At 36.6% G+C, this 22,377-nt stretch overlaps 1 protein-coding gene across 2 annotated transcripts in view; it reads right to left on the reverse strand.

Moving 5' to 3' along the window:
* LOC145767153 (uncharacterized) overlaps window positions 1–22,377 on the reverse strand; it is a 45,928-nt gene that overhangs the window by 11,487 nt on the left and 12,064 nt on the right. For both annotated transcript variants that reach the window (XM_082578917.1, XM_082578916.1), the window contains exons 2-5: window positions 11,523–11,698; window positions 10,488–10,681; window positions 9,896–9,990; window positions 87–199 (exon numbers count right to left, since the gene is read on the reverse strand). In XM_082578917.1, coding sequence (XP_082435043.1) covers window positions 87–199; window positions 9,896–9,990; window positions 10,488–10,681; window positions 11,523–11,668 — 548 coding nt within the window. In that variant the 5' untranslated portion in view covers window positions 11,669–11,698. The remainder of the gene's footprint in view (window positions 1–86; window positions 200–9,895; window positions 9,991–10,487; window positions 10,682–11,522; window positions 11,699–22,377) is intronic.

Genomic DNA, 22,377 nt, shown 5'->3' on the forward strand with positions numbered 1-22,377 from the left:
CTCTTTTGTCAAAAACATCCCATTGGTTTATACATGAAAATAACTTTAAATGAACCTTAAAATAACTTTGAAAAAAAAAAAAAAACCTGAAACATTGGCGATGGTATATTTTGCCTCTCTCAATGCATCGTTCCACCAAATAGATGTTTTTCTTGCAGATTTCACACAAACGAAAGATTTGTGTGAAATCGACTGGAGCCTGAAAGTTTTACAAATATTTAAGATCAAGTGATTAAGTGGAATAAAGAAATGTGACAGTGTACTAGAAAGTTATACTGTGATGAAATTGGAAGGTCTGCTACTAATCGGAGAATTCGATTCGGATAGACCCCCCTTTTTCGGAGAACTTTAAAATGGCACAGCGGCATCTGTTTATTCAAAGGAATTAGCTTATAATACAGGTTAACCAAGTAGTCAGCGAAAAAGTCTCAACTAAAAAAAAAAACAGTTATCAAACGGCGTTTTATGATTACCAATAGAGATTAATTAAATAAACTCTCAGCCAAAAAAGCAGTGGTCAAATAGTAAGTAAGTAAAGTGTCAGTGAAAAAGTCTCAACTAAAGTCACAGCAAGAAAAAAATAAACATTTATCAAACGTTAAATGGCCTTCGCAACTACCGTGCTAGTAGGCCAGCTTCCACAAGGTCCTTGTTTGCGTTGTTCTTCTCTGAGTGAACGCAAAAACATGCTATCAATTAGCGGGTTTTTATAAACACAATTTTTCAACGGATTTTTTGTTTTAGCTGCCGGCGCGAGAATTTGGCCGCCGGAAAACAGCTCTGGTAGGCCATGCTAGGTCTCCAGAAAAATAAACGAGCTTAGAAGCCTGTTAGAGTAGCCTAGTTACGCCTACATCGAATTTGATTCGATGTATCTCCACCAAAGAAAATGAAGCAAACGCAAATTATAGTCAATGTTTTGTTTGCGACAACAGATTATAGCCTCCCACTAAAATGAACATTTTTTGCAGTTGTTTAGTATGTACATTGTACACTGTGTATATTTATTTTTCTTTGTCGGAATGCATAACAAACGATATTGTGGAAAAAATACAGTGACATAACCAACAAAAGGGAAAAGTGGCAAAGCCGTAATGGTTTCAGACATGCATGTAATGATCCAATGCTAAATTGCTCATCCATAGTTCTTACGCATGAATCAGTACCAGGGTCAACACACATAGGCGCCGACTTTCCAAAAAACCTTGGGGGGCAAGAAAGGCGATGACGTCATAAACACAACGCTATTCTACTCAATTAAAATAGTCTTTAATTAAGCTTACCGTCTTGTTTATATTGACACCTAGGTCGCAAACCGAATTTATTAGAACCGCTGCTTGAAACGATTAGTTTTACGCATACAGTACGCCTAGCCGTAAAAATGTTGATATTGTTAGCTCATAATTGGAACAGTTGGAAAACAAGCCGATTCATTTTCTTTTCGTGCGAGTGAATAACAACGATCAAGACAGTGAAGTTATCGAAATAAAACGCAAAAAATCATGATTTCAAGCAGAGTGGAAACCCGCTATCAGTTTTATTAGCTTCGTTTCGCTCGTTTTGTTAATTACTAACCTTCAAAGCGTTAACAAAGACGAAGTGTTTTCTCTTCGGTTTTTTATCGAAAGTCTTTATAGTCTTTTATCGAATACCGTATATACTCGAGTGTAGATCGAGATTTTCGCAAGTGATTTTCACCTCAAAAAGACAGGTTCAACTTATACACGGGACAAGCTGTTGCCCCCAGCTCGGCAATTTTCAAAACGCATTTTTGCTGCGGCAAAATTATTGCCGATGTAGAATAGCCTACGGAGTGTGAAATGCGTCAGCCGAAGTAAAAGTTTTGAATACGTTTATTTGCAAAGATTCAAACTTAATTTTCAAATTTAATGATTTCTTGTCAATTTTAAACTTTATGCACTTGTTGAGCAATTGCAAAGCTCACGAGACATCATCATCATTGGCCATGCCTGAATAAGGCGTCGGCTACCGTGAGTCTCCATAACGATCGATTGTCCATACTTCTAATTAGGTTTTCAAAATTTTGGTTTGTCCATGTTGAAAGATTTTTGAAGATTTCCAAACGTGGACGCCCCTGGTGTCTCTGACCAGGAAATCGCCCCATCATTGCCGAGTGTTCAATTCCGCGTTTGCGGTAGACATGCCCGACAAATGTCATTTGCCTTTTTTTGATAGTTGTGATGAGGACGTCAGGGGTGCACCCAGAGCGTCTCCACACTTCTTCGTTAATGATTTTATCCATCCAGTTAATTCCCATCATTCTACGAATGAACCAAATTTCAGCACTGTTGATCTTCTTCTCTATCTTCGGGCATACAGTCCAGGATTCACAGCCATATAGCAGAACTGACCAAATGTACACATGTAAAATTCTTATTCTAGTGTTTAAAGAGATTGAATTAGATTTCAGTATTTTGTCCATTTTGATGAAAGCTTGTTTGGATTGTGCAATTCTTGATTGTACGTCGCTCCAGCATCGACCATTCGAAGTGACCATAGAACCCAGATAGTTGAAACTATTTACTTGTGAGACTGTTGTATTTTGATAGTGCATGCTGGAGTTATTTCTTTTGATGAGATGGTCATGCAGAAGGTTTTTGTTGCATTCAAATTCAGTCACGAGACAAAACAGCAAAAAGAGCTGTTTTAAGAGATCAAGTTTTTATTTTTGCGTGTAGGATATAATCGTTCTTATTACGTAACATTCCATGATTGTTGAAGTCGATGTCAAACCTTAGCGGCCGCATAAAACAATGATGTCAAGTTGGCTAGATGATAATAGCAGTAAGAGACGTCGTTAATGCAGGCACTATTTGCGAACTGCGACCAAGACCATTAAACACCTTTTCTTTTATCGGTTTTCGATTTAATTCTCACACATTGCGAACAAAACAATGCTGTTGAATCATAATTGATCTCACAGCGGGAAGACCTCGTTGAAAATAGATCATCTAATTTAGCTGGTTTACTTAATATTACCATGAATAGTTACGTGACTATTCCAGCAGCATAAGTTACTCTCCGCTCTACTTTGAAATTTCCATACGGTATGATTTCCAAGCTGTATTCACGTAATTGTTCGTTGTGTCGTAGTTTCAACTCGATCAAGTTTGCTAAAATCGATTTCATGTTTGAAATCACAGAAAATCTAATGGACGTTTCGATAACTCGTGAAATGAGAATAAACATTCAACCTCGCATTCGCTTTTTTGCTACTACGCGTTTTGACTTTGAAGTTGCTCCTTACGCGCGTGAAGATAAGCAGTGTGTGACTGTGATCGTATGTGCTGTGCGCATCTCAGTAGTAACTAGTAATTCACGTTCCAGAGAAAGCCATGCGATCAGCTGCTGTTTTGCGGGCACCAGCAATGCAGGCTGTTTTTCGCTTTTGGCATTCTATAAGTCCGTTTAAATGATCTAAATCTCTTTCGCGAAGTACTTCATCTTTGAAACACCACTTGTAATAGCCATTTTTGTTGCCCCTCAACCATAAATTTATGGGGGGCGCCGCCCCCCGGCCCCCCCGGAAGTCGGCGCGTATGTCAACACATCAGTGGCGAATCTGGCAATCGCTTCCTTAAAACGTAATAAATTAACTTTATTAGCCCACGCATTCCAGGCAAGCTTGTGGCTGGTGGACAGCTTTACTGAATCAGAAGGTAAATGTGTACCTACTCTTCGCATAGGAAGGAAAAATTTGTTTTGATGTTCAGTCAATCTCGTCTTGAGCTACTTGGTCTAGCACTCATACTTGTTGCAATGAACGCTCTTGCCACGTATGATTATAACAAACATACAGCAACTTGAAAGCTACCTTATACAGTTTAAGTTTCCAAAAACAATACTAATTTTGACCAAGCAAAGCACCGGCTGCGTAATAATTAGTATTAAATTACCTACTTGGGCACCACAATTACTTCAAAATGATTATTGGCTTGGCTTGCAAAAATTTCTTGGTGACTACTGTTAAAGGTTAAGTTAATAGCCTAACCTCTTGCATGGGTATGGAAAGGTAAACACAAAACCGCCTATCTAAATAATCCCTACAAATTCTCAAAAATTCTCCGAAAAACGGCTGTCTCCGAAATGGGATTTCTCCAAATCGGCTTCTCCGAATTGGATTCGCCAAAACGAGCCATTCCGTAATTGGAAATGGTTAATGTCTACAAAAGCCAAATGAATATTTAAACTCAACATACACACAAAAACCATTGTAACAACATGTACCGTAAATAAGAGAAGACTAAAGGGCTTGATGTTATACAATATGGTATAGATCTTTTGCCTGATTTTAATATAATGAGGTTTCAAATAAAACGAAGAGCAACATAAGAGAAAATAAGCAAACTGTAGGAGAATGTGGTGATAGACTTAGTTGTATTGGAATGAAATGTTTCCAAAGCAGCTAATTCTCACAGGGAGTGAACTAGCTTCAAGGGCACTCTTAGCCTTACTCTTGCTTCTTGAATCTTGTATATATGCAAAAGATTACTCAAATCTTACTGCACGCGATGGAAAGATGGTCAGTATAGTTTCGTCCAATGCTGCTGACACCACACATTCCATTTCGTGCCTTATGCATGGGACATGCAAGAAGGATATGGTCAGCAGTATATTCCTCTGTGCCATATTTGCAGGCCGATGACTCGATGAAGGAACCGAACCCCACCAATGCATTAAAGTGGCCATTGGCCAACTCCTGATCAATGTTTTCTAGCTTGACCTAAATGGGTTGGTGCTGGTCCATCCCAGAAGGTCTGGTGTCAACGCACACCATGCTGCATAACAAGTCAGTCATTCCATTATAATTCAACCAATGGTGAACACCCTCACCTCTCAGATTTTTCTTGTTTTTTGATATTTTAAAGACACAAAGAAATGATCAAGAATGTATTTTAAATTTTTTCTCTATCTTACTTGGTTTTTGAGTAATCGCATATTTAAAATTTGCATTTTCGCCACTAGTGGCGCCATTGCGCAATTCAGTGTTTTACAAAATTGGCCTAAAATCTACATTTCTGACTCAAATTTTCTAAACAAAATGTCTAATTGTATGTTTTTGGGGCCAAGGATTTCAAAAATGAGGTCAAAAACACCAAACAATGCTTAGTTTTCTGTGTAAGGGGTCTTGAATATAAATTGGGGTACCCAACTTCAGATGCCCCCAATTTGCTCATGATTCAACATTTTTTGCCCTGGCAACTTGCAATAGTCTTATAAATGCCTGATCTCACTGGGGCTAAAATATCTTTTAAGGATGTTTTTTATACAATGAGGAATTTCACTTTTAACATTGCCCTATTACACAGTCCAACATAAAACAAAATTCTGATGCCAAAGATGTTTCAACTGTTTGGGATATTTTTAGGGCGCTGAATCGGAATGTTGCCTCAATTTCAGAATTGGCTCTACTTTTTGAGATATTCATGTTTCAATATTTTATAAATACCTGATAACCGCATATACATAAGCCTCTGAAAGAGTTTGGTAAATTCATAACTTTGTGATAGAGTTGATACAAAACTATTCCAGAAGCAGGACAAACCTTATTGTGATAAGAAAACTATAAACTTCTTATCATTTATCAAACTCTCATGCTTTGTTGGAAGTAAAGGAGTTATGATAACAACATACACTTTCCTTACCAATATATCCTACAGAATGATAAGCCAAACAAAAGTTGATAAACTATTCATTCTTATAGCCTACAGTGGATCATACAATAGGTGCAGTGATTGACAGAGATTTAATAACTTGTGCTTTGCTTAGTTTGTCAGACAGTTTACCAAGTAGAGTTTATGAGTACCAGCTTAGTATAGTCAGTTTTACAAGTTAGTTTCTTGGTTAAATAGCATGGCATCATCTAGGCATCAGTGCAGCAACAATCCCGAAGGGTTTTGTTATATTTGTGGTGAATATACATCAGAAAAACAAAAAAAAAAACTGTCAAGCAGGTGTCCTTGTCATAATTCTAAGTAAACCTGGGTGACGAAGATAAAGCTATAATAATGCAATATTATGTATAAAATTTGTGATACAGCTGATAATATAAACTCACAGTAAAAAGAAAATTAGCAAACGAAAGTTTAACCAGAATCCGAGATAATCAAATTACAACAGCAAAAGAAGCATTTAATTTTTGTAATGAATCAATTCAAGGAATCAAATTCTTCTTTTTGTCAACAAATGAGTTGGAAGAAACTCAACAAAATCTGCATTCTGCAAGCACAATACAAGATTGGACACACTATTCCTGGGACACGCAGTTTTCATGTTTTTTTACCCATTCGAGTTGGTGTAGTAGCTTTCAAAAGAGCGGCTGAAGATGACGAAGCAAGTGGAGAACACCACTTCTTTCAAACAATATCACAGTTGGTGACACCAAAGCTTCAAGATTAAAGTTAAAGTTGAATTTATGGCTCCACATGGCCCTAGAACAACTTTCCACTGGCCGACAAGAGACGATGTTTGTTGGGTAGTGGGTACCCACAAACAACATTATTCGAGTGCTGTAACCTTTATCCTTGACATCGGGGTCAGGTCGAAGTTATAGTTTGGCAGCTGAAGATCTTATTGCTTTGAGCAAACAATAATTTGTTTTCTGGAAGGCCTTTATTTTGATCTCCAAGTTGGAAACGTTGTTTTGATTAATGTATCTTTGAGTACCATGCCTGTTCCAGGCTTAGGCGTTCATGCACAGTTCTTTCCATTTATCCCGGTATTTAACTGAATTACAGTAGTTGTGGTTTTAACGTGAAAGTGATTAATGATTATTGAGGAAAGTGAGACGCTGTTTTCCAGGTGCTCAATTATTGTTTATCATTGTGAACATCTCTTAGGAATTCCACCCACTGACAAGATGTATAATATATTAAAAAATAGGACTCAGTGTTCTAAATCTCATCAAATCAAGTTCAACCGAAGTTAGATTTTTATGAAATCAACATCATGTGTAGGCTACTAAGAAGTCTTCATTCATTCATTAAGTTCCTTCCTCTCGTCGAGGGTTGGAGGCAATGACACGCCAAGTTTCTCTGTTGTAAGATTTTTCTACTGCAGTTTTGTAGTTAAGTCCTGACCAGTCTTCAATATCATTAGTCCAAATTCTTGGTGGTCTGCCCCTATTTCGTTTGCCGTTCATTTTTCCTTCTAGTAGTTGTCTTTGAATAGAATTATTGCGAATCATGTGGCCAAAATATTTCAATTTTCTTGATTTAATTGTTTGTAGAACTTCCATGTTGGTTTGTATTCTGGATAGTACATCTTTGTTTGTGATTTTATCCTTCCATGAAATTTTAAGCATTCTTCTATAAATCCACATTTCAAATGCCTCAAGTCGTTTAACCATCTGTGATGACAGTGTCCATGTTTCTGCATTGTAGAGTAACGTAGAACACTGGGAAAGAAGTCTTACCCATATAATATTGTAATTGCAACATAAAATACAGCACTGGTAGTATTAAGAGGGCGAAAAATGGTAATAAAAAAGCAATTGTTAAAGGTTTAAAATAATATTTCAGATTCATGCATTTGTTACCATAAATAAGTGATAGATTTATAATTGCTGGAATTTTCTAAATGTTGGATGTAATCTTTTCAGTTTTTTGCAGTGCTTTGGTCAATATTTTGTTATTCTAATGTGAGCTTGATACTATTCACTGGTGTTTTCAACTATTATCATCCATCTTGTTCTATACATGTATAGTATTGTATAGTACTGTAACAATATATTGTCATCCAAGCTCATTATAATCATGAAAGTATAGATGCAATGCATACATAACAAGTGGCACTTTGAAAGTGATGTGATATGCACAATTATTTAAAAGTATCAATAATAGGGGCAATTTAAGTTATTTTGGCAGCCGATTGTAGCATCGAATAGACAGCGATAGACACGTGTTTCGCCCATGAGGCTGGGCTCATCAGTATCGCACCGTATTCTTGCCACTTGAGTAATCGACCGCCGCTTTACCAGTCAGTTTAACTCTTATCTTTGTGGAAAGAAAGAGCCAAAATAACTTAAACGTTTAATTGGAGGTCTCTATGGCTGGCGTGGAAGCTACACCGTTCTGGTTAGCGAAGCGTCACTGCAGCTCGCTGTGCTAGTGAGTAATCAGCCTTGTGCTGATAGCCGGGAAGAACGCCTTTCTTCACATTGACCTACCCCTGGCACCTGCTGGTTTTGTTGGCTCTTTCTTTCCACAAAGATAAGAGTTAAACTGACTGGTAAAGCGGCGGTCGATTACTCAAGTGGCAAGAATACGGTGCGATACTGATGAGCCCAGCCTCGTGGGCGAAACACGTGTCTATCGCTGTCTATTCGATGCTACAATCGGCTGCCAAAATAACTTAAACGTTTAATTGGAGGTCTCAATGGCTGGCGTGGAAGCTACACCGTTCTGGTTAGCGAAGCGTCACTGCAGCTCGCTGTGCTAGTGAGTAATCAGCCTTGTGCTGATAGCCGGGAAGAACGCCTTTCTTCAAATAGGGGCAATGTTAAAAGTTAAATTCCTCATTGTATAAAAAACATCCTTAAAAGATATTTTAGTCTCAGTGAGATCAGGCATTTATAAGACTATTGCCAGTTGCCAGGGAAAAAAATGTTGAATCATGAACAAATTGGGGTCATGTGAAGTTGGGTACCCCAATTTATATTCAAGACCCCTTACACGGAAAACTAAGCATTGTTTGGTGTTTTTGACCTCATTTTTGAAATCCTTGGCCCCAAAAACATACAATTAGACATTTTGTTTAGAAAATTTGAGTCAGAAATGTAGATTTTAGGCCAATTTTGTCAAACACTGAATTGTGCAATGGCGCCACTAGTGGCGAAAATGCAAATTTTAAATACGCGATTACTCAAAAATTAAACGAGATAGAGAAAAAATCTGAAATATGTCCTCAATCATTTCTTTGTGTCTTCAAAATATCCAAAAATAAAAAAAATCTGAGAGGTTAGGGTTTTCAATTTTTTAAAAATTGGTTGAATTATAATGGAATGACCCAAGTATCTTCCAGTTGATCTGGTAGCTGACAGTGTTGCAATGTTTTGCAAAATTTACTAAAACACAAGTGCTTATACTTTTGCATCATTAGCTCGTGAAGTAAGTGTATTTTAGGAGCAAAATGGTTAGAACGCCTGGTTAATCATATTCACAGAAAATAAAGCACTGAAGATGAAGACAGTATAGTTTTCAAAACGTTTGCTGAACACGAGTTTAGTATCTACATTTTGGGCTGTTCATTTTTTCATATATAAGTGTATTTTGCTTTTACAGAATTAGAACTTTTAAAAACGATACAGTGGTGTCTGAGTTTGTTAAGCTCAACACTGATCAAAGCAAGTATTGAAGTATATCATATATATAGTACGGAAAAAGAGTAGTCTTTAAATTGATGGTGTATATACACTTTAGTACCGACTACCGTATTATATGGGTCTGCTACTATTCAGTGAGTCCGATTCGGTGAGAGCTTTTTCGGTGAGAGCCTTTTTCGGTGAGAGCCCTATTCGGTAATTTTTTTGAAATTTTTTTTGAAAATTATCGGGTATCGTAGCCTAATTATCATTGCCGCTTTTACATCGTTTTAACGTCGCTAAACGTTGAAATATGACCCTAACCCTTAACCCTAAACCCCCAACTCTAAACCTCCAACCCTAAACCCTACCCCTTAACTCCTAACCCTTAACCCGTAACCATATAACGGCAATGATAATTAGGCTACGGTACCCAATAATTTTAAAAAAAATCACCGAATAGGGCTCTCACCGCAAAAGGCTCTCACCAAATAGGGAACTCACCAAATCGGACTCACCGAAACGGGCCATTCCGGAATTATATATATATACAATAAAACAAAAAATAAGTACCTTTGTTTCAGTAGCAAGAGATACAGGTTTTTTCTTATTTCCACCATGCTCTGAAAGATCTTTTGTTGAACCATTGCGTATTGCAGATTTATTTTCTGAAAAATAATTTTTGATGGAAATGTTACTTATTGTTTAAAACAAGCATCAATTGTTTTTATTAGCCTATACTAAAATATGTTTTTGTGTTATGCATTTTTGATTATGTGTAAAACTGTAACTAGGAATAGACAAAATCAAAAATGACAAGACAAACTCAAAGCTTTTGAAATTCCGAAACAACACTTCATCACTAAACTTTTTATTAAAAATCATATGATATATCATATATATATATATGATTTTTAAATCATAGATCAAAGATTTTTAAATCATAATGATATACTTTGAATTTACCAATGATCCAACAGGATGTTTACTGTGTAGTGCAAAAAAAAATATGGTAACAAAGCAGAGGGTATTGCAATAACTGATGAAAACAAGTTTATTGTAGAGCTTTTGCTACACATGTGTGGCTAAAGCTCAATAATTAATAAACTTGCTTTCATCAATTCAGTGAGATACCCTCCTATTCTTTCCTGAGCTTTTAACTTACTAATTGGCTGCATGCCACTAAAGCAAGTATACAATTGAGAAACGTAGGTCACAATGGCAAGTATATCTGGAACTTTGTTAGACAAAATGTCTTCTGCATCAAATAATGGCGCAATTCCAAATTCATTTTCTGCTGCTCGAAAAGCCATTTGATTGTTGTGAAGAACATTTTCTTTTGATAAGGAACTAAAATCACTAAAAACAACAACAAAGAATAAATAAAAGTAATGTAACCAAGCAAAACTTTCACATGGTGATTTAATTTCAACCCAAGTGCATCATATTATATGTATATCATTGCGCATAAGCCCAGCTAAAAGACAATAAATGCATAAAACTGCATTAAAGTCAAAATAAAGCCGTTTGATATACCAGCCAATCAAAAACCAAGCTTTCAGCAGCCCTTACATTTTTCAGAAAAAGAATTTCACTTACCAAAACTTATTAGCTTTCATCAATTCAAACATTCATAAAACTTCCGTAATAACTATGCTATATAGTGGACTACTTCTGAACGTAATCAACAGATTGTGAGGAACTTTTAATGAAAGATATATTTATCAAATTTTCTTACTAGCTACGATCATCTCACAATTGAACCAGTTTATGAACATGCTTAATTGCTTATGCTATTTTATTGTATTGATAGATAACAGTTTATGTTATCGTACTTATCAAAACATATTATAATTTGTGACTAAATAAGCAGTTTCCACAGAGGATTCAAGATTTTATCTCCTACTTCAATTTTAATGAAAAGTCATCATGACTCATCAATCAATGAAATAAAGCTGACTTAGGCAATGCAAGGTAATTGAAAAAAATCGCTTTCTTGAGTTTTTCAAAACAATAAACTGATACTTAGATTTAGCAGAGTACCGTGCATGTCATAATGTACACTGTTCAAAGAAACACTGTGGCATAAGCCTATTACATCACTGATACTCTAAAATATGCTTAGGATATGTTTCTTGCAAAAACAATTAGCTTCTAAAACCAAGCAAAAAATATCCATTTATAACAAATATATTCTTACAGAATATCTGGTTTGTAACGATTGATCAATGCACAAAAAGCAAGACCATCCCTCCAAGAAGTTGTCATGTCGATCACATAAACATCTTTGTACCCAGCAGTGTTCTTTTGACACCATTCTTGTAAAGATTGTATTTTTGCTGCCATTTTTACTGCAGCATTGCAGATAGCCTACAACTATAACAAAAATAGTAATAATAAATATATTGCAATGAAAGGTTAAGCTTTTCTCATATCATTTTTATCAAAAACAAACCCATCCCATCAGAAAATTTAATAATATGTTGTAAACAAAATTGAATTTCAACTTATTAAAACGCAAATCTCAAAGGAAATCTTGATATATTGAAAATGCAATTCTAAGTAACAACAATTACAGGAACACTGAACCAGGAAGGGGTGCAACCTGTTTCATCCCCTGAACACTTCATACCCCCATTTCGTACCCTGAAAAGATCGAGAAAAAATACAACAGAGCCAAAGTCACTGATCGGAGTTGGAAAAGAGTTAAATCTAGATTGGAAGAGAGTTGTATCTAGATCAAAGATTTTTAAATGGATTGTTTTGATACTAGGCGTTTAGCCTCAGCTGCCGGTATTCTATAGGCCTATCTGTCCTCAGGTTGTTGGATTTTGGATTATGCTTTAAAAGAAAACATTTACGCCTAAACAATTTTAAAATTTTTACAAACTTTGTTTCTCAAATTACTTTTTAATCTTACTGTCTAGAAATGTTACAATGTCAAACTATAGGTGGGATGGAACCGAACAAACCCACTAATAGCCAACAAACTATAATTTATATAGTTTATCAGATGGTTCAACAGAAGTGAAGGTCCCAATGACTATATACTGAAACATGAAGGAAAAATTCACTCAGCGACACCTTATAGATGGAAGAAATCCTTGTCAAGTGGTTTTTTTTTCACTCAGACTTTTCGGTCATTTGTCCGAAATGATTTGAAAAAATTTGGTCATTTTTTCTGATGAAAATATTTCCTCTCAAGGAGCTGATACAAACCAAAATTTGCACTTCTTGACTAGCTACAACATTAAGTTTCGATGAGAAACGTTGTCGTGTTTTATCTGAGAAAAGTTACGATAGAACAGACATTTTAACCGAATTGACTATATATATATATATATATTTTCGGACATTTTGACCAAATTGACTATACTGTATTTTTTTGGACATTTTGCTAAAAAATTGGTCAATGACCGATAAATGACCCAAAAAAAAACAACCTAGCTTGTCAACAACACTTCAAGAATTGGAAAACTTCACTGTCAATCTCGATAACCGGCCCTCAAAAGCCTCTGCAAGCATAGGCGCTGACTTTTATTTTTGCACGGGGTGGCGGATAGTACAATATGGCAACCTAAAAACTTTCAAACTGCATGTTTTTGTTTGATTTTTACTAAACGTGTTTCGTAGATGCAATTGTCTTTTCACACCTGCTTTGTAGCTCGATAATTTACAAAGTAACTTTAAAACAAAGCACAGGAGGTATGTCGTGAATTTTATTGTTACGTTGCTGCTCTGACACTTAACATTTGGCAAAAGTACTCGATCGTCAACTAGTCAGATAAATTCAAAAACTGCTGAGTTCATGCTTATCTCGCACTTCAAGAAAAATCTATCAAAAATCACAAAGTAAACATGATCATTTCGTGACGCTGACATACCGTACAATTCAAAATGGCCCGTTTCGGTGAGTCCGATCCCCATTCGGTGATTTTTTCAATTTTTTTTTTTTTTAATTATCTGGTACCGTAGCCTAATTATCATTGGCGTTTTAGGGTTAGGGGTTAAGATTAGGGGTTAGAGGTTAGAAACTTACAGAATTGGACTCACCGAATAGTAGCAGACCCGTACAATCATACATGCTACATAATTTTCTTGCACCTTTATGCAGTCCTTACGTAATTTACTGTAGTAAATGATACAATTTTAAGGAACGTTTTATCAAGGATTTATAGAACTTTCTGTGGACCAACATAAATTCCAGGTTGACCACCAGTGGTCCACCTGGACCACTTTAAGAATCACTGCTCTAAACGATTGCTCCGCCTCGCAGGTGGTGGAAGGCAACGATAAGTATATTTTCAAAACTTTCTTTTAAAAAGTATAGCTTTCCTCGAATAAAATCATGTAAACGTGTAAAACGTTAAAACTGCTACTTTACTAAGTGCACTTTCTAAATAAAACTCAAAAAGTTTCGAAAATTGCATTTTTTTAATGAAATTTGAAAATAGATGTTCATTTAGGGGGTGGAGCTATCAATCATCGAGATAATTTTATTTCCAAGTATTTTATAGCTGTCATAATTTATAGCGATATTATGAGCAGTTTAAACTTTTTCAAAAAAGATTTTTGAGGGAAGCAATGGAAAGATTGTATCTTATTGATTACCGTAATAAATCCCATTGTAAACCTAACAAATGTAACAATGACTTATGACAAGTAATAAATAAAACGATCGCAACAACAAGGAAAAAACTCGTAGCCACGTGTTGCGTAATCTTCACGTAGCTTGATTGATGTTACGCGAGTATCATGCTTGTGACAAAAACAATCATTTTCTTCGCAATACTGTATTGGTAAGCTGCGCCCTTTTAGGGCAAATTTTTAATTTCAATTGGGGGGATATCTAAATATCTGTGTATGCCTGAAAAATGAAGGCATGCAAAAAAAATTTTTTTTTTGTCAATGTTTAGACCCTGCTGTCGGCCCCGGAACATTTGCAGGTTACCGGAATTTTAAAATCCTCATAAAATCTTAATCTTTTGTGCTAGGTAGGGCATGTTGGTATTCATTTCTATTGTTTTTGGATAATTAATCCATTTATTAAGTTTACAGACAAATTTAGACATGTTTTAAAATTTTAATTTTTGCTACGGTGGCAAATTTTCTTGCATTTTATGTAAATGTTTGTCGTTTCTGAAGGTTATGATAGTAGCAAGTTGGATTTACTGGTTCTGGTACATTCTGAAGCAATATAAATAGACTCATTAGTTAAACATTTTTACAAAAACAATGGCTGAGGAAGTCCAGATGAAAAAATAGTATATTATAATTCTTATTTATGTAACAAATTACATCACAGGCATGTAAGTATGTATACTGTTTCTCCACCCATTAACTTGATTCCGATTTTACCTTCCAGGATACCACGAAATATGCCTACCTGACTCATTCTATTGAATGTATTGTATTAGCTGAGTGTAAGAATGCATAACGATCTTCAATAAAGGATGATCCTTTAGAAATAGTAAAGTATAAGTCACTGAAAACATCCGAACTTCCGCTTCGTTTAAATGTACTCAGACATTTTCTCTATCTCCGTACATTTCAATTTATAAATTCCACAACATCTAGTCAACTGCACAATTAACTCTACGAAGGCATCATCGACATATATTCATCTGCATGTATAGCAGCCACAAAGTGCAAGAAGACCATCATAGACCACATAAAAGAGCTTGAAACCAAAAGAAAGACTGTGAACAAAAACAAGAATAACCAGTAGATTCTTAGGTTCAATAATTTTTTTTTAGGAAGTCTTAACTTTAAAATTTGTATTCTAGCCTACAGGAAAATGTGTTGCTGAAGGTGTCGTGGATCATCTAACCTTAATGAAAATTAACATATCTAACATATGTGTTATTTGAGATGGTATCATATAAACTCTAATACTGGTTGGAAGGATGGTTCAATGGCCCATATCGACAGAAGTATAGGAAGACCTTGTCAGCGTGTTATTTGCTTACTTCACCACTGGGAGTTACCACTTCGCAAATTTTTTGAACACATTGATGGATAAACTTCAGGGCCAAACAGTTTTAATGGCCCAATCGGAAAAATGCTTGCCAAAAATGTATGGGAAATGGAGCCAATACTATTTGAACCACTAAATAATAAATATACCAAAATATCCTGAAATTTCGGTTCAAGTTGAACAGAATCTCTCGAATGATGCAAAGCACCTGCATAAGCTGGGCATGGCGACCAATAGTGGAAATCTTCCAGAAAGTTTGATCAAGAAAAAAATTGGCCCACTGTGTCACTCGCGTTGGTTATTCTTGTTTTTGTTCACGGTCTTTCTTTTGGTTTCATTGGTTTCAAACTCTTTCATCTGGTCTATGATGGTCTTCTTGCACTTTGTAGCTGCTATACATGCAAGGTGAATATAATTATGTTGATGATGTCTTCGTAGAGTTGATTGTGCAGTTGACTAGATGTTGTGGAATTTGTAAATTGAAATGTACGGAGATAGAGAAAATGTCGGAGTACATTCAAATGAAGCGGAAGTTCGGATGTTTTCAGTGACTCATACTTCTAAAGGATCATCCTTTATTGAAGATCGTTGTGCATTCTTACACTCAGCTAATACAATAGATTCAATAGAATAAGTCAGGTAGGTATATTTTGTAGTATCCTGGAAGGTAAAATCGGAATCAAGTTAATGGGTGGAGAAACAGCATACAAACTTACATGCTTGTGATGTAATTTGTTACATAAATAAGAATTATAATACTATTTTTTCATCTGGACTTCCTAAGCCACTGTTTCTGTTAAATGTTTAACTAATGAGTCTATTTATATTGCTTCAGAATGTACCAGAACCAATAAATCCAACTTGCTACTATCATAACCTTCAGAAACAACAAAAATTTACATAAAATGCAAGAAAGTTTGTCACCGTAGCAAAAATTAAAATTTTAAAACATGTCTAAATTTGTCTGTAAACTTAATAAATGGATTAATTATCCAAAAACAATAGAAATGAATACCAACATGCCCTACCTAGCACAAAAGATTAAGATTTTATGAGGATTTCAAAATTCCGGTAACCTGCAAATGTTCCGGGGCCGACAGCAGGGTCTAAACATTGACGAAAAAAATTTGTTTTTTGCATGCCTTCATTTTTCAGGCATACACAGATATTTAGATATCCCCCCAATTGAAATTAAAAATTTGCCCCAAAAGGGCGCAGCTTACTGTATTGGTTCACCTCTTGCTTGAAGCAAAAACCAATGATCAAAAAAAGATTTAAACGTCCGTTCAAATTACATTTATTTGCAGTATGTAATTTAACCTAAACAGGGTGGCTGCCACCCCGCCACAGCGGTTACGGGTAGGGATGGGCAAAATAGAATAATTAGCTATTCTAGAGTACTGAAACCGAATATAGAATACAGATATCTATTCTAGAATAATTGACAGTTTTTACCATGACACATTTTAATGATTTTTATGACTTTACAAAAACAATGAACATCACAAAAAATGCTTATCGCAGTGTAACAAATTTAGGCTTTCTAAATTTTCACCAGTCAAATGAGATCTCAACTTAGTGGCAGTTAAACCTGCACTTGAAAAACATCTCTGAAGAAGCAGATGTAGCACTAGCAGGTGCCGTACACAAAAATATTTTGAAACTAAATGACATAAACAAGAAAATTGCTTTTTGTTTGCTTTCCACCAAACAAGGGCATTTTGAAGAGATATAGTCGATGCTTTCAACAACGTGAGATAGGTATCTATTTCTAAAGATGAGGAAACCAAATTTCTGATTCATCTTCACTACTGCATGTAGCATCTTCAATCCCACAACTCAACAAGTCGTCCATGTCACTGTAGGCTACTGGCATAGTAAAAGCTAAGACAAAGCCAGCTACCCGTACGTACTTCTGCGGGGAGAGTCACTAATCCTCACACCCTGTGGTCGACGTGGCCCTACATACGAGAGTGGGAGCTTCCGATGTTGGGTTGCTCAGCGAAGGCAAGTCGACCCTTGTGTTCTACCACAAATAACTTATTTTTGTGGTGCCGAAACAGAGCAAAATCCCCAAAGCGGATTAAGCTGTTTCGTGCCACATAACACCCCACCACCACCAGTGTCTGAGGGCTGGGTTTTCCCGAGACACGCAAAGGTAGAGTGCCCTGCATTGTTCTGAGCGTTAGGCAGGGTTACCAGATGTAAATTTGGCAAGAAGCCAACTGCACGTTTAAAAAGGGCCAAAAAAGAGCCAACTTCTAAAACAAGGTGCCAAAAATAGGGCCAGCTCAATTTTCAAGTACTAAGAAGCAATTTCACTGAATTAACAACACATTCTTAGCAATACAGACATTTCAGCACTGAAACATATACAGACCATACAGCATGTTAGATCATGCTTCTGGAGAGACACAACAATAACAAATAAACAATTTACAAAAAGGCATGCAGAAAATGTGACCCCAATAAATTCCACCGAGCAAGTTATCCAACAGTCAAATAAACATTTCTACATTCAATTCACTATTATCCTCCCATTCGAAGTTTTCCCCAATTACCACAGGCCTACTATTGTATTTCCTACCGGTACCGCTCTCATGACCCTGCTTTCTACTTCTTTGGCATCCTAGTCTTCCTGGATCAAGTCCAAAAACACAATTGAAATAAAATAGTATAAAGTGTACCGGTATTACACTGCCACAGTACCCTTACTAGTGTTCTGTTACCACCTTCTCCAGAAGACATGGCAAAAAGAATCACTTGCAAAAAAAACATTCCACAATCCCTCACATTTTGAAAACGGCCGAACAAGGCCAAAAAAAGCTAAAGGGCTAAATTAAAACTTCAGAAACCAACTGGTTTTCAAAAAGGGCCAAAGAGCCAACCAAAATTGGAGAGCTAACCCTTCAACTCACTAAAAAAAGGTCATGCTGATGTCGAGCCGGGTGTGAAAAGAAAACAGGGTGAAAAATCAGAAAGTCAAGAGTTGCCAAAAAACACGTTTTGATTGCCATATTGCTGAAGCTTACATTAAAATCTAGGAAATAATTCTCAGCCTGCTCATAAAGAGCCAACGGGCCAACCAAAAATTAGGGGGCAGCTTCAAAAAGAACCAGATTTCTGAAAGTTTGCCCCAAACAGTTAGCTGGCAACCCTGGCATTAGGGGGTCCCAGTGCGGGGGAGGTTTGCTAGTCCTCACACCCTGTGGTCGGCATTGCCTTTCATGCGAGAATGGGAGTTCACGATGTTGGGTTGCTGAGCGAAGGCTAGTCGACCCTTCTATTCTACCAGAAACAAGTTAGGTTTGTGGTAGGGATTGTAGATCATAGGGATGCGAAACTTCATCCGCTTTTGACTTATCCGCAACACTAGAAGGGTTACGTTTTTTTGTAATTTACAAAATATTTTACTTTTCATGGGTTAAGAGTGAAGTTGGTTTTAAAGTAATTTAAGGTTTTTAGTTGAAAGCAAGCCAGCAGTAAAGCGTAAAAAAAAACGTCAAATTGGCAATTGACCCTTCTAATGTTGAAGGAACAACAGAGTTGCGCGTCCCGTAATGTACCGTCCCTAGTTTGTGGTACCAAAATAGAGAAAAATCCTGAAAGCGGATTAAGCTGTTTCGTGCCACACTTCCGCAAGACTGTGAGGACTACAAAGCGCTTGACAAGAAAGATCTCTTTAATGCGAACAATGAAACTCGTGCGTTTTTCCTACGCCGCATCGCACTAAATCGATAAACAATTGTACTTTCGCTGTAGCGAATTCGTTGCGATCAAACGGACTAGAACGAAGTCGATCGTTAAAGCGGTTTCAATTATCCGATTTCATATGCATTTTGAAACCGGTTTGGCTCTACAACCGGTTATTCTATATTCGGTATTCTATTTTGCCCATCCCTAGTTACGGGGTGGCGTGGCCACCCCGTAACCCCGTAAGTCGGCGCCAGTGTCTGCAAGTATGCAAATTTACCAGAAATAACCTACTGTCAAGGCTTTGTCAGTCCGAGAATAAAGATTCAAAACCAACAAGAAAAAAACTCCCAATGTTCTAACATTTTATGTCGACTCAAGGTTTGATCAAAAAATTTGTTTATTTTGTTAATTGCTATGCATTAGCTAACCTAACATTTTTCTAACAGCAGGCCTCGAAATTCACGGAGGACACCGCGGACATGTCTGCCGTCACAGCATGTGATGTCCGCGGGAAGTACCCTCTACATCGGTCATATTTGTCCGCCAGAAATAACACAGGAACTAGCGATACAAATCGTCATTGTATAGCATGAACAATTGTTGCGAAATTATAATTTCCCGCGTATTCTAGCACGCATCTAGAAAATGTGAATACTGTATCCCTTAGCTTCCATTCAAGCAGGAAAACTTTTGATTTTTACGTTGCGTTAATGATTGATAACATTGAATCATTGTAACAAAGATGAATTCTTTGCTAAGAATCGATGGGAGTACCGGTACCGGTAGTTCTACACTAATCACGGGCAACTTAGTTCAAGTCTTATATCACAATGTCTGGCTTTGATCTCCGAGTAATATTGATAAGGAAAGGTTGGTTACAAAATTAGAAATGCGAGTAGGCTATTACAGCAAGATGCAGCAAAAATTGTTAAGTTTTGGTATTACAGTAAGAAAAAGCCCAGGGAAAATTCACCTTCACTCACATGACCTGCAAAAATAAACCTAAAAAAAGAATACTTTGCACAGCAGAAAATAGTAGCGTTAGTGTAGAAGTTTTACGGCTAGTGCCCAGAGCATTGTGACGCAGGAAGCCACACGACCTCGTTCAGTGGAAGTTAATCAGTTATATATGCGTCGTATTAAGCAGCTACACGGCGCTTTGACTCTCCAAGCGCACGTCGTTGGTCTGATAAGAGCCTTTCAGAGTGACTTCGCTGAAATTTAAAGCCTTCTAAACTGTACATATAGCTATTAGCTATACTTCTCAAATGGCAAAGAAATATCAAGATAAAGTGATTTAGCATGACGATCGACGTTAAAACTGGTGTGCCCGCCGTGAGACTTAATTTGTCTGCTGAGATAACTGCTCAGATCGGACACTTTTGTCCGCCGTCAACAAAAACGAATTTCGAGGCCTGTAACAGTGATTAATAACTGCTTTTAGACTTCAATTACAAATAAGTAATTAAATTGTTACATTGTATAAATGTGTATATATGACAAGTATCAATTTTGCAGCAACTTTAGAAAAATTGTTTCAATTTGTTTGGTTGCACTAGCAGTCTAGTACTGGAAAAATTGAGAAAACTGAAAAATTTCCAAACTTGTCATTAAAACAGGCTATGGGCTAGTTATCACATTTTGCAAACAGTCTCTAAAGCAAAGGTTTCAAAGGATGCCACCGATGTCGTCCCCTGAACACATCGTCCCCCCGATGTCATCCCTTGAAAGAAGTGTTGCCAGATGTTCATTTTTTGTCAATTTAAATGTAGGCAAAAATTAGGGTTGTTCGAAACAAACTTTTTCAAGGCAAAACAAATTTTTGTCACCTTTTTTTTTAGAAAATATCTGAAAAAAAACAACTAGCCTAGAAATTAATTTTTATTTTTAAAATGTAATCGAATAAAATCAGAGACTTTTAAAAATGGTAGCAGGCCTCGAAACAATTTTTTTCCGGCGGCCAAACGTGTCCGACTGAAGCAAGCTGTTCGGCTTCGACGGCCAATCAAAAGCACATGGCGGCCATCGGAACTTTGACACCCATCAATATTGATTTATCGCATCAATAAAGTGTATTGTGATGTCACTTGCATCCTGCTTATCTTCAGACATCAGCTGCTTGATCAACCAATAATGTTAACAATTCAACAAGCATAGACAGTGCGAGCGTGTATTTTGATTTATCGGGTGCTTTGACTGCTTTCTGATCCTTTGTGATTATAAGTAGCAAAATACTTTGTTCACAAGGCCGCTTGCGTAAAATTTTTCTCGGAACTTCATGGCGGACAAATGCGGCCGACGGAAAGGCGAGATTCGGCGGACAAAATGTCAGACTTTGTAGGTTTATCGCGGCGATGGCCGCCTTAAGTTTCGAGGCCTGGGTGCTGGGCAGTCTACCAAATTGATTATTTTTTTGTTTGTTTATCAACTAACTCCACAAGTTGTACCAAATTGAAAGAATAACGTAACAAACACCACAATAAATATTGAAAATGTAATAGCCTACTTTTGTAGCCTACGCTTCAGCAAAAACGCGTATTCCCAGCGAATATCAAGTCTTTTCGGCAGTGTTATTCATATTCACTCACCCGGGACGACATCGGCATTGACGCTTGACCTGAAATTCAACAGCCGCCGCATATGAAGCTTTTTCTGGCGGCATAAATGATTGTGCGTCCTGATGTATGAGGGGACGACATCAGGGGTATGACATCGGCAGGGGACGACATCGTCGCCACCCGGTTTCAAACATGTGGCATTGATTTGGTCCTCAGATCAATTTGAGCTTAAGAGCCTTGCTCTAAAGCTATTCTGCCAGAGTCATTTGAATATGAATTTTTTATTAAATGGCCGACAGAAGCTAGTTACCATTTGTCAAACAAGCATGACATCATATGCTCAAATTCATACAGTATTTTTGCAAAATGTAAAGTCACACATACATGATAAATTTAAGGCTGTGGCTATATTAACTTTAATCCTCACTCTGGCAACACCTGATTGTGGAAAAATAGCCACTTCCTAAATTTAATGCTAAAAATGAAAGTATACCAGAAATTTTAAACCATAAGGCATAAAAATTTTAAACCTAACAGCTTAACTTATTTTGTTAGGCTGTAACATTATGCAGTTTTCATTTATCCTTTTGAAGCTAAACAAACCATATCACATGATATATTATTACCGACAACAACAAAAAAAAAAACTCAGGAACCTTTTTACTTTATCCATTCTCTTAAACCTTAGCTTAGCTTTTAACCAACCCTATTTCATACATACCTTTTTGTTTTTCAATTCTACGTTTATATAATACATGTTATTAAAACCACAATGTAACTATTGCATGAAAACAATCAGAAAAAATCAAAAATTTATTAAATGT

Source organism: Aplidium turbinatum, chromosome 3 (genome assembly GCF_918807975.1).
Source record: "Aplidium turbinatum chromosome 3, kaAplTurb1.1, whole genome shotgun sequence".
Lineage (NCBI taxonomy): Eukaryota > Metazoa > Chordata > Ascidiacea > Aplousobranchia > Polyclinidae > Aplidium > Aplidium turbinatum.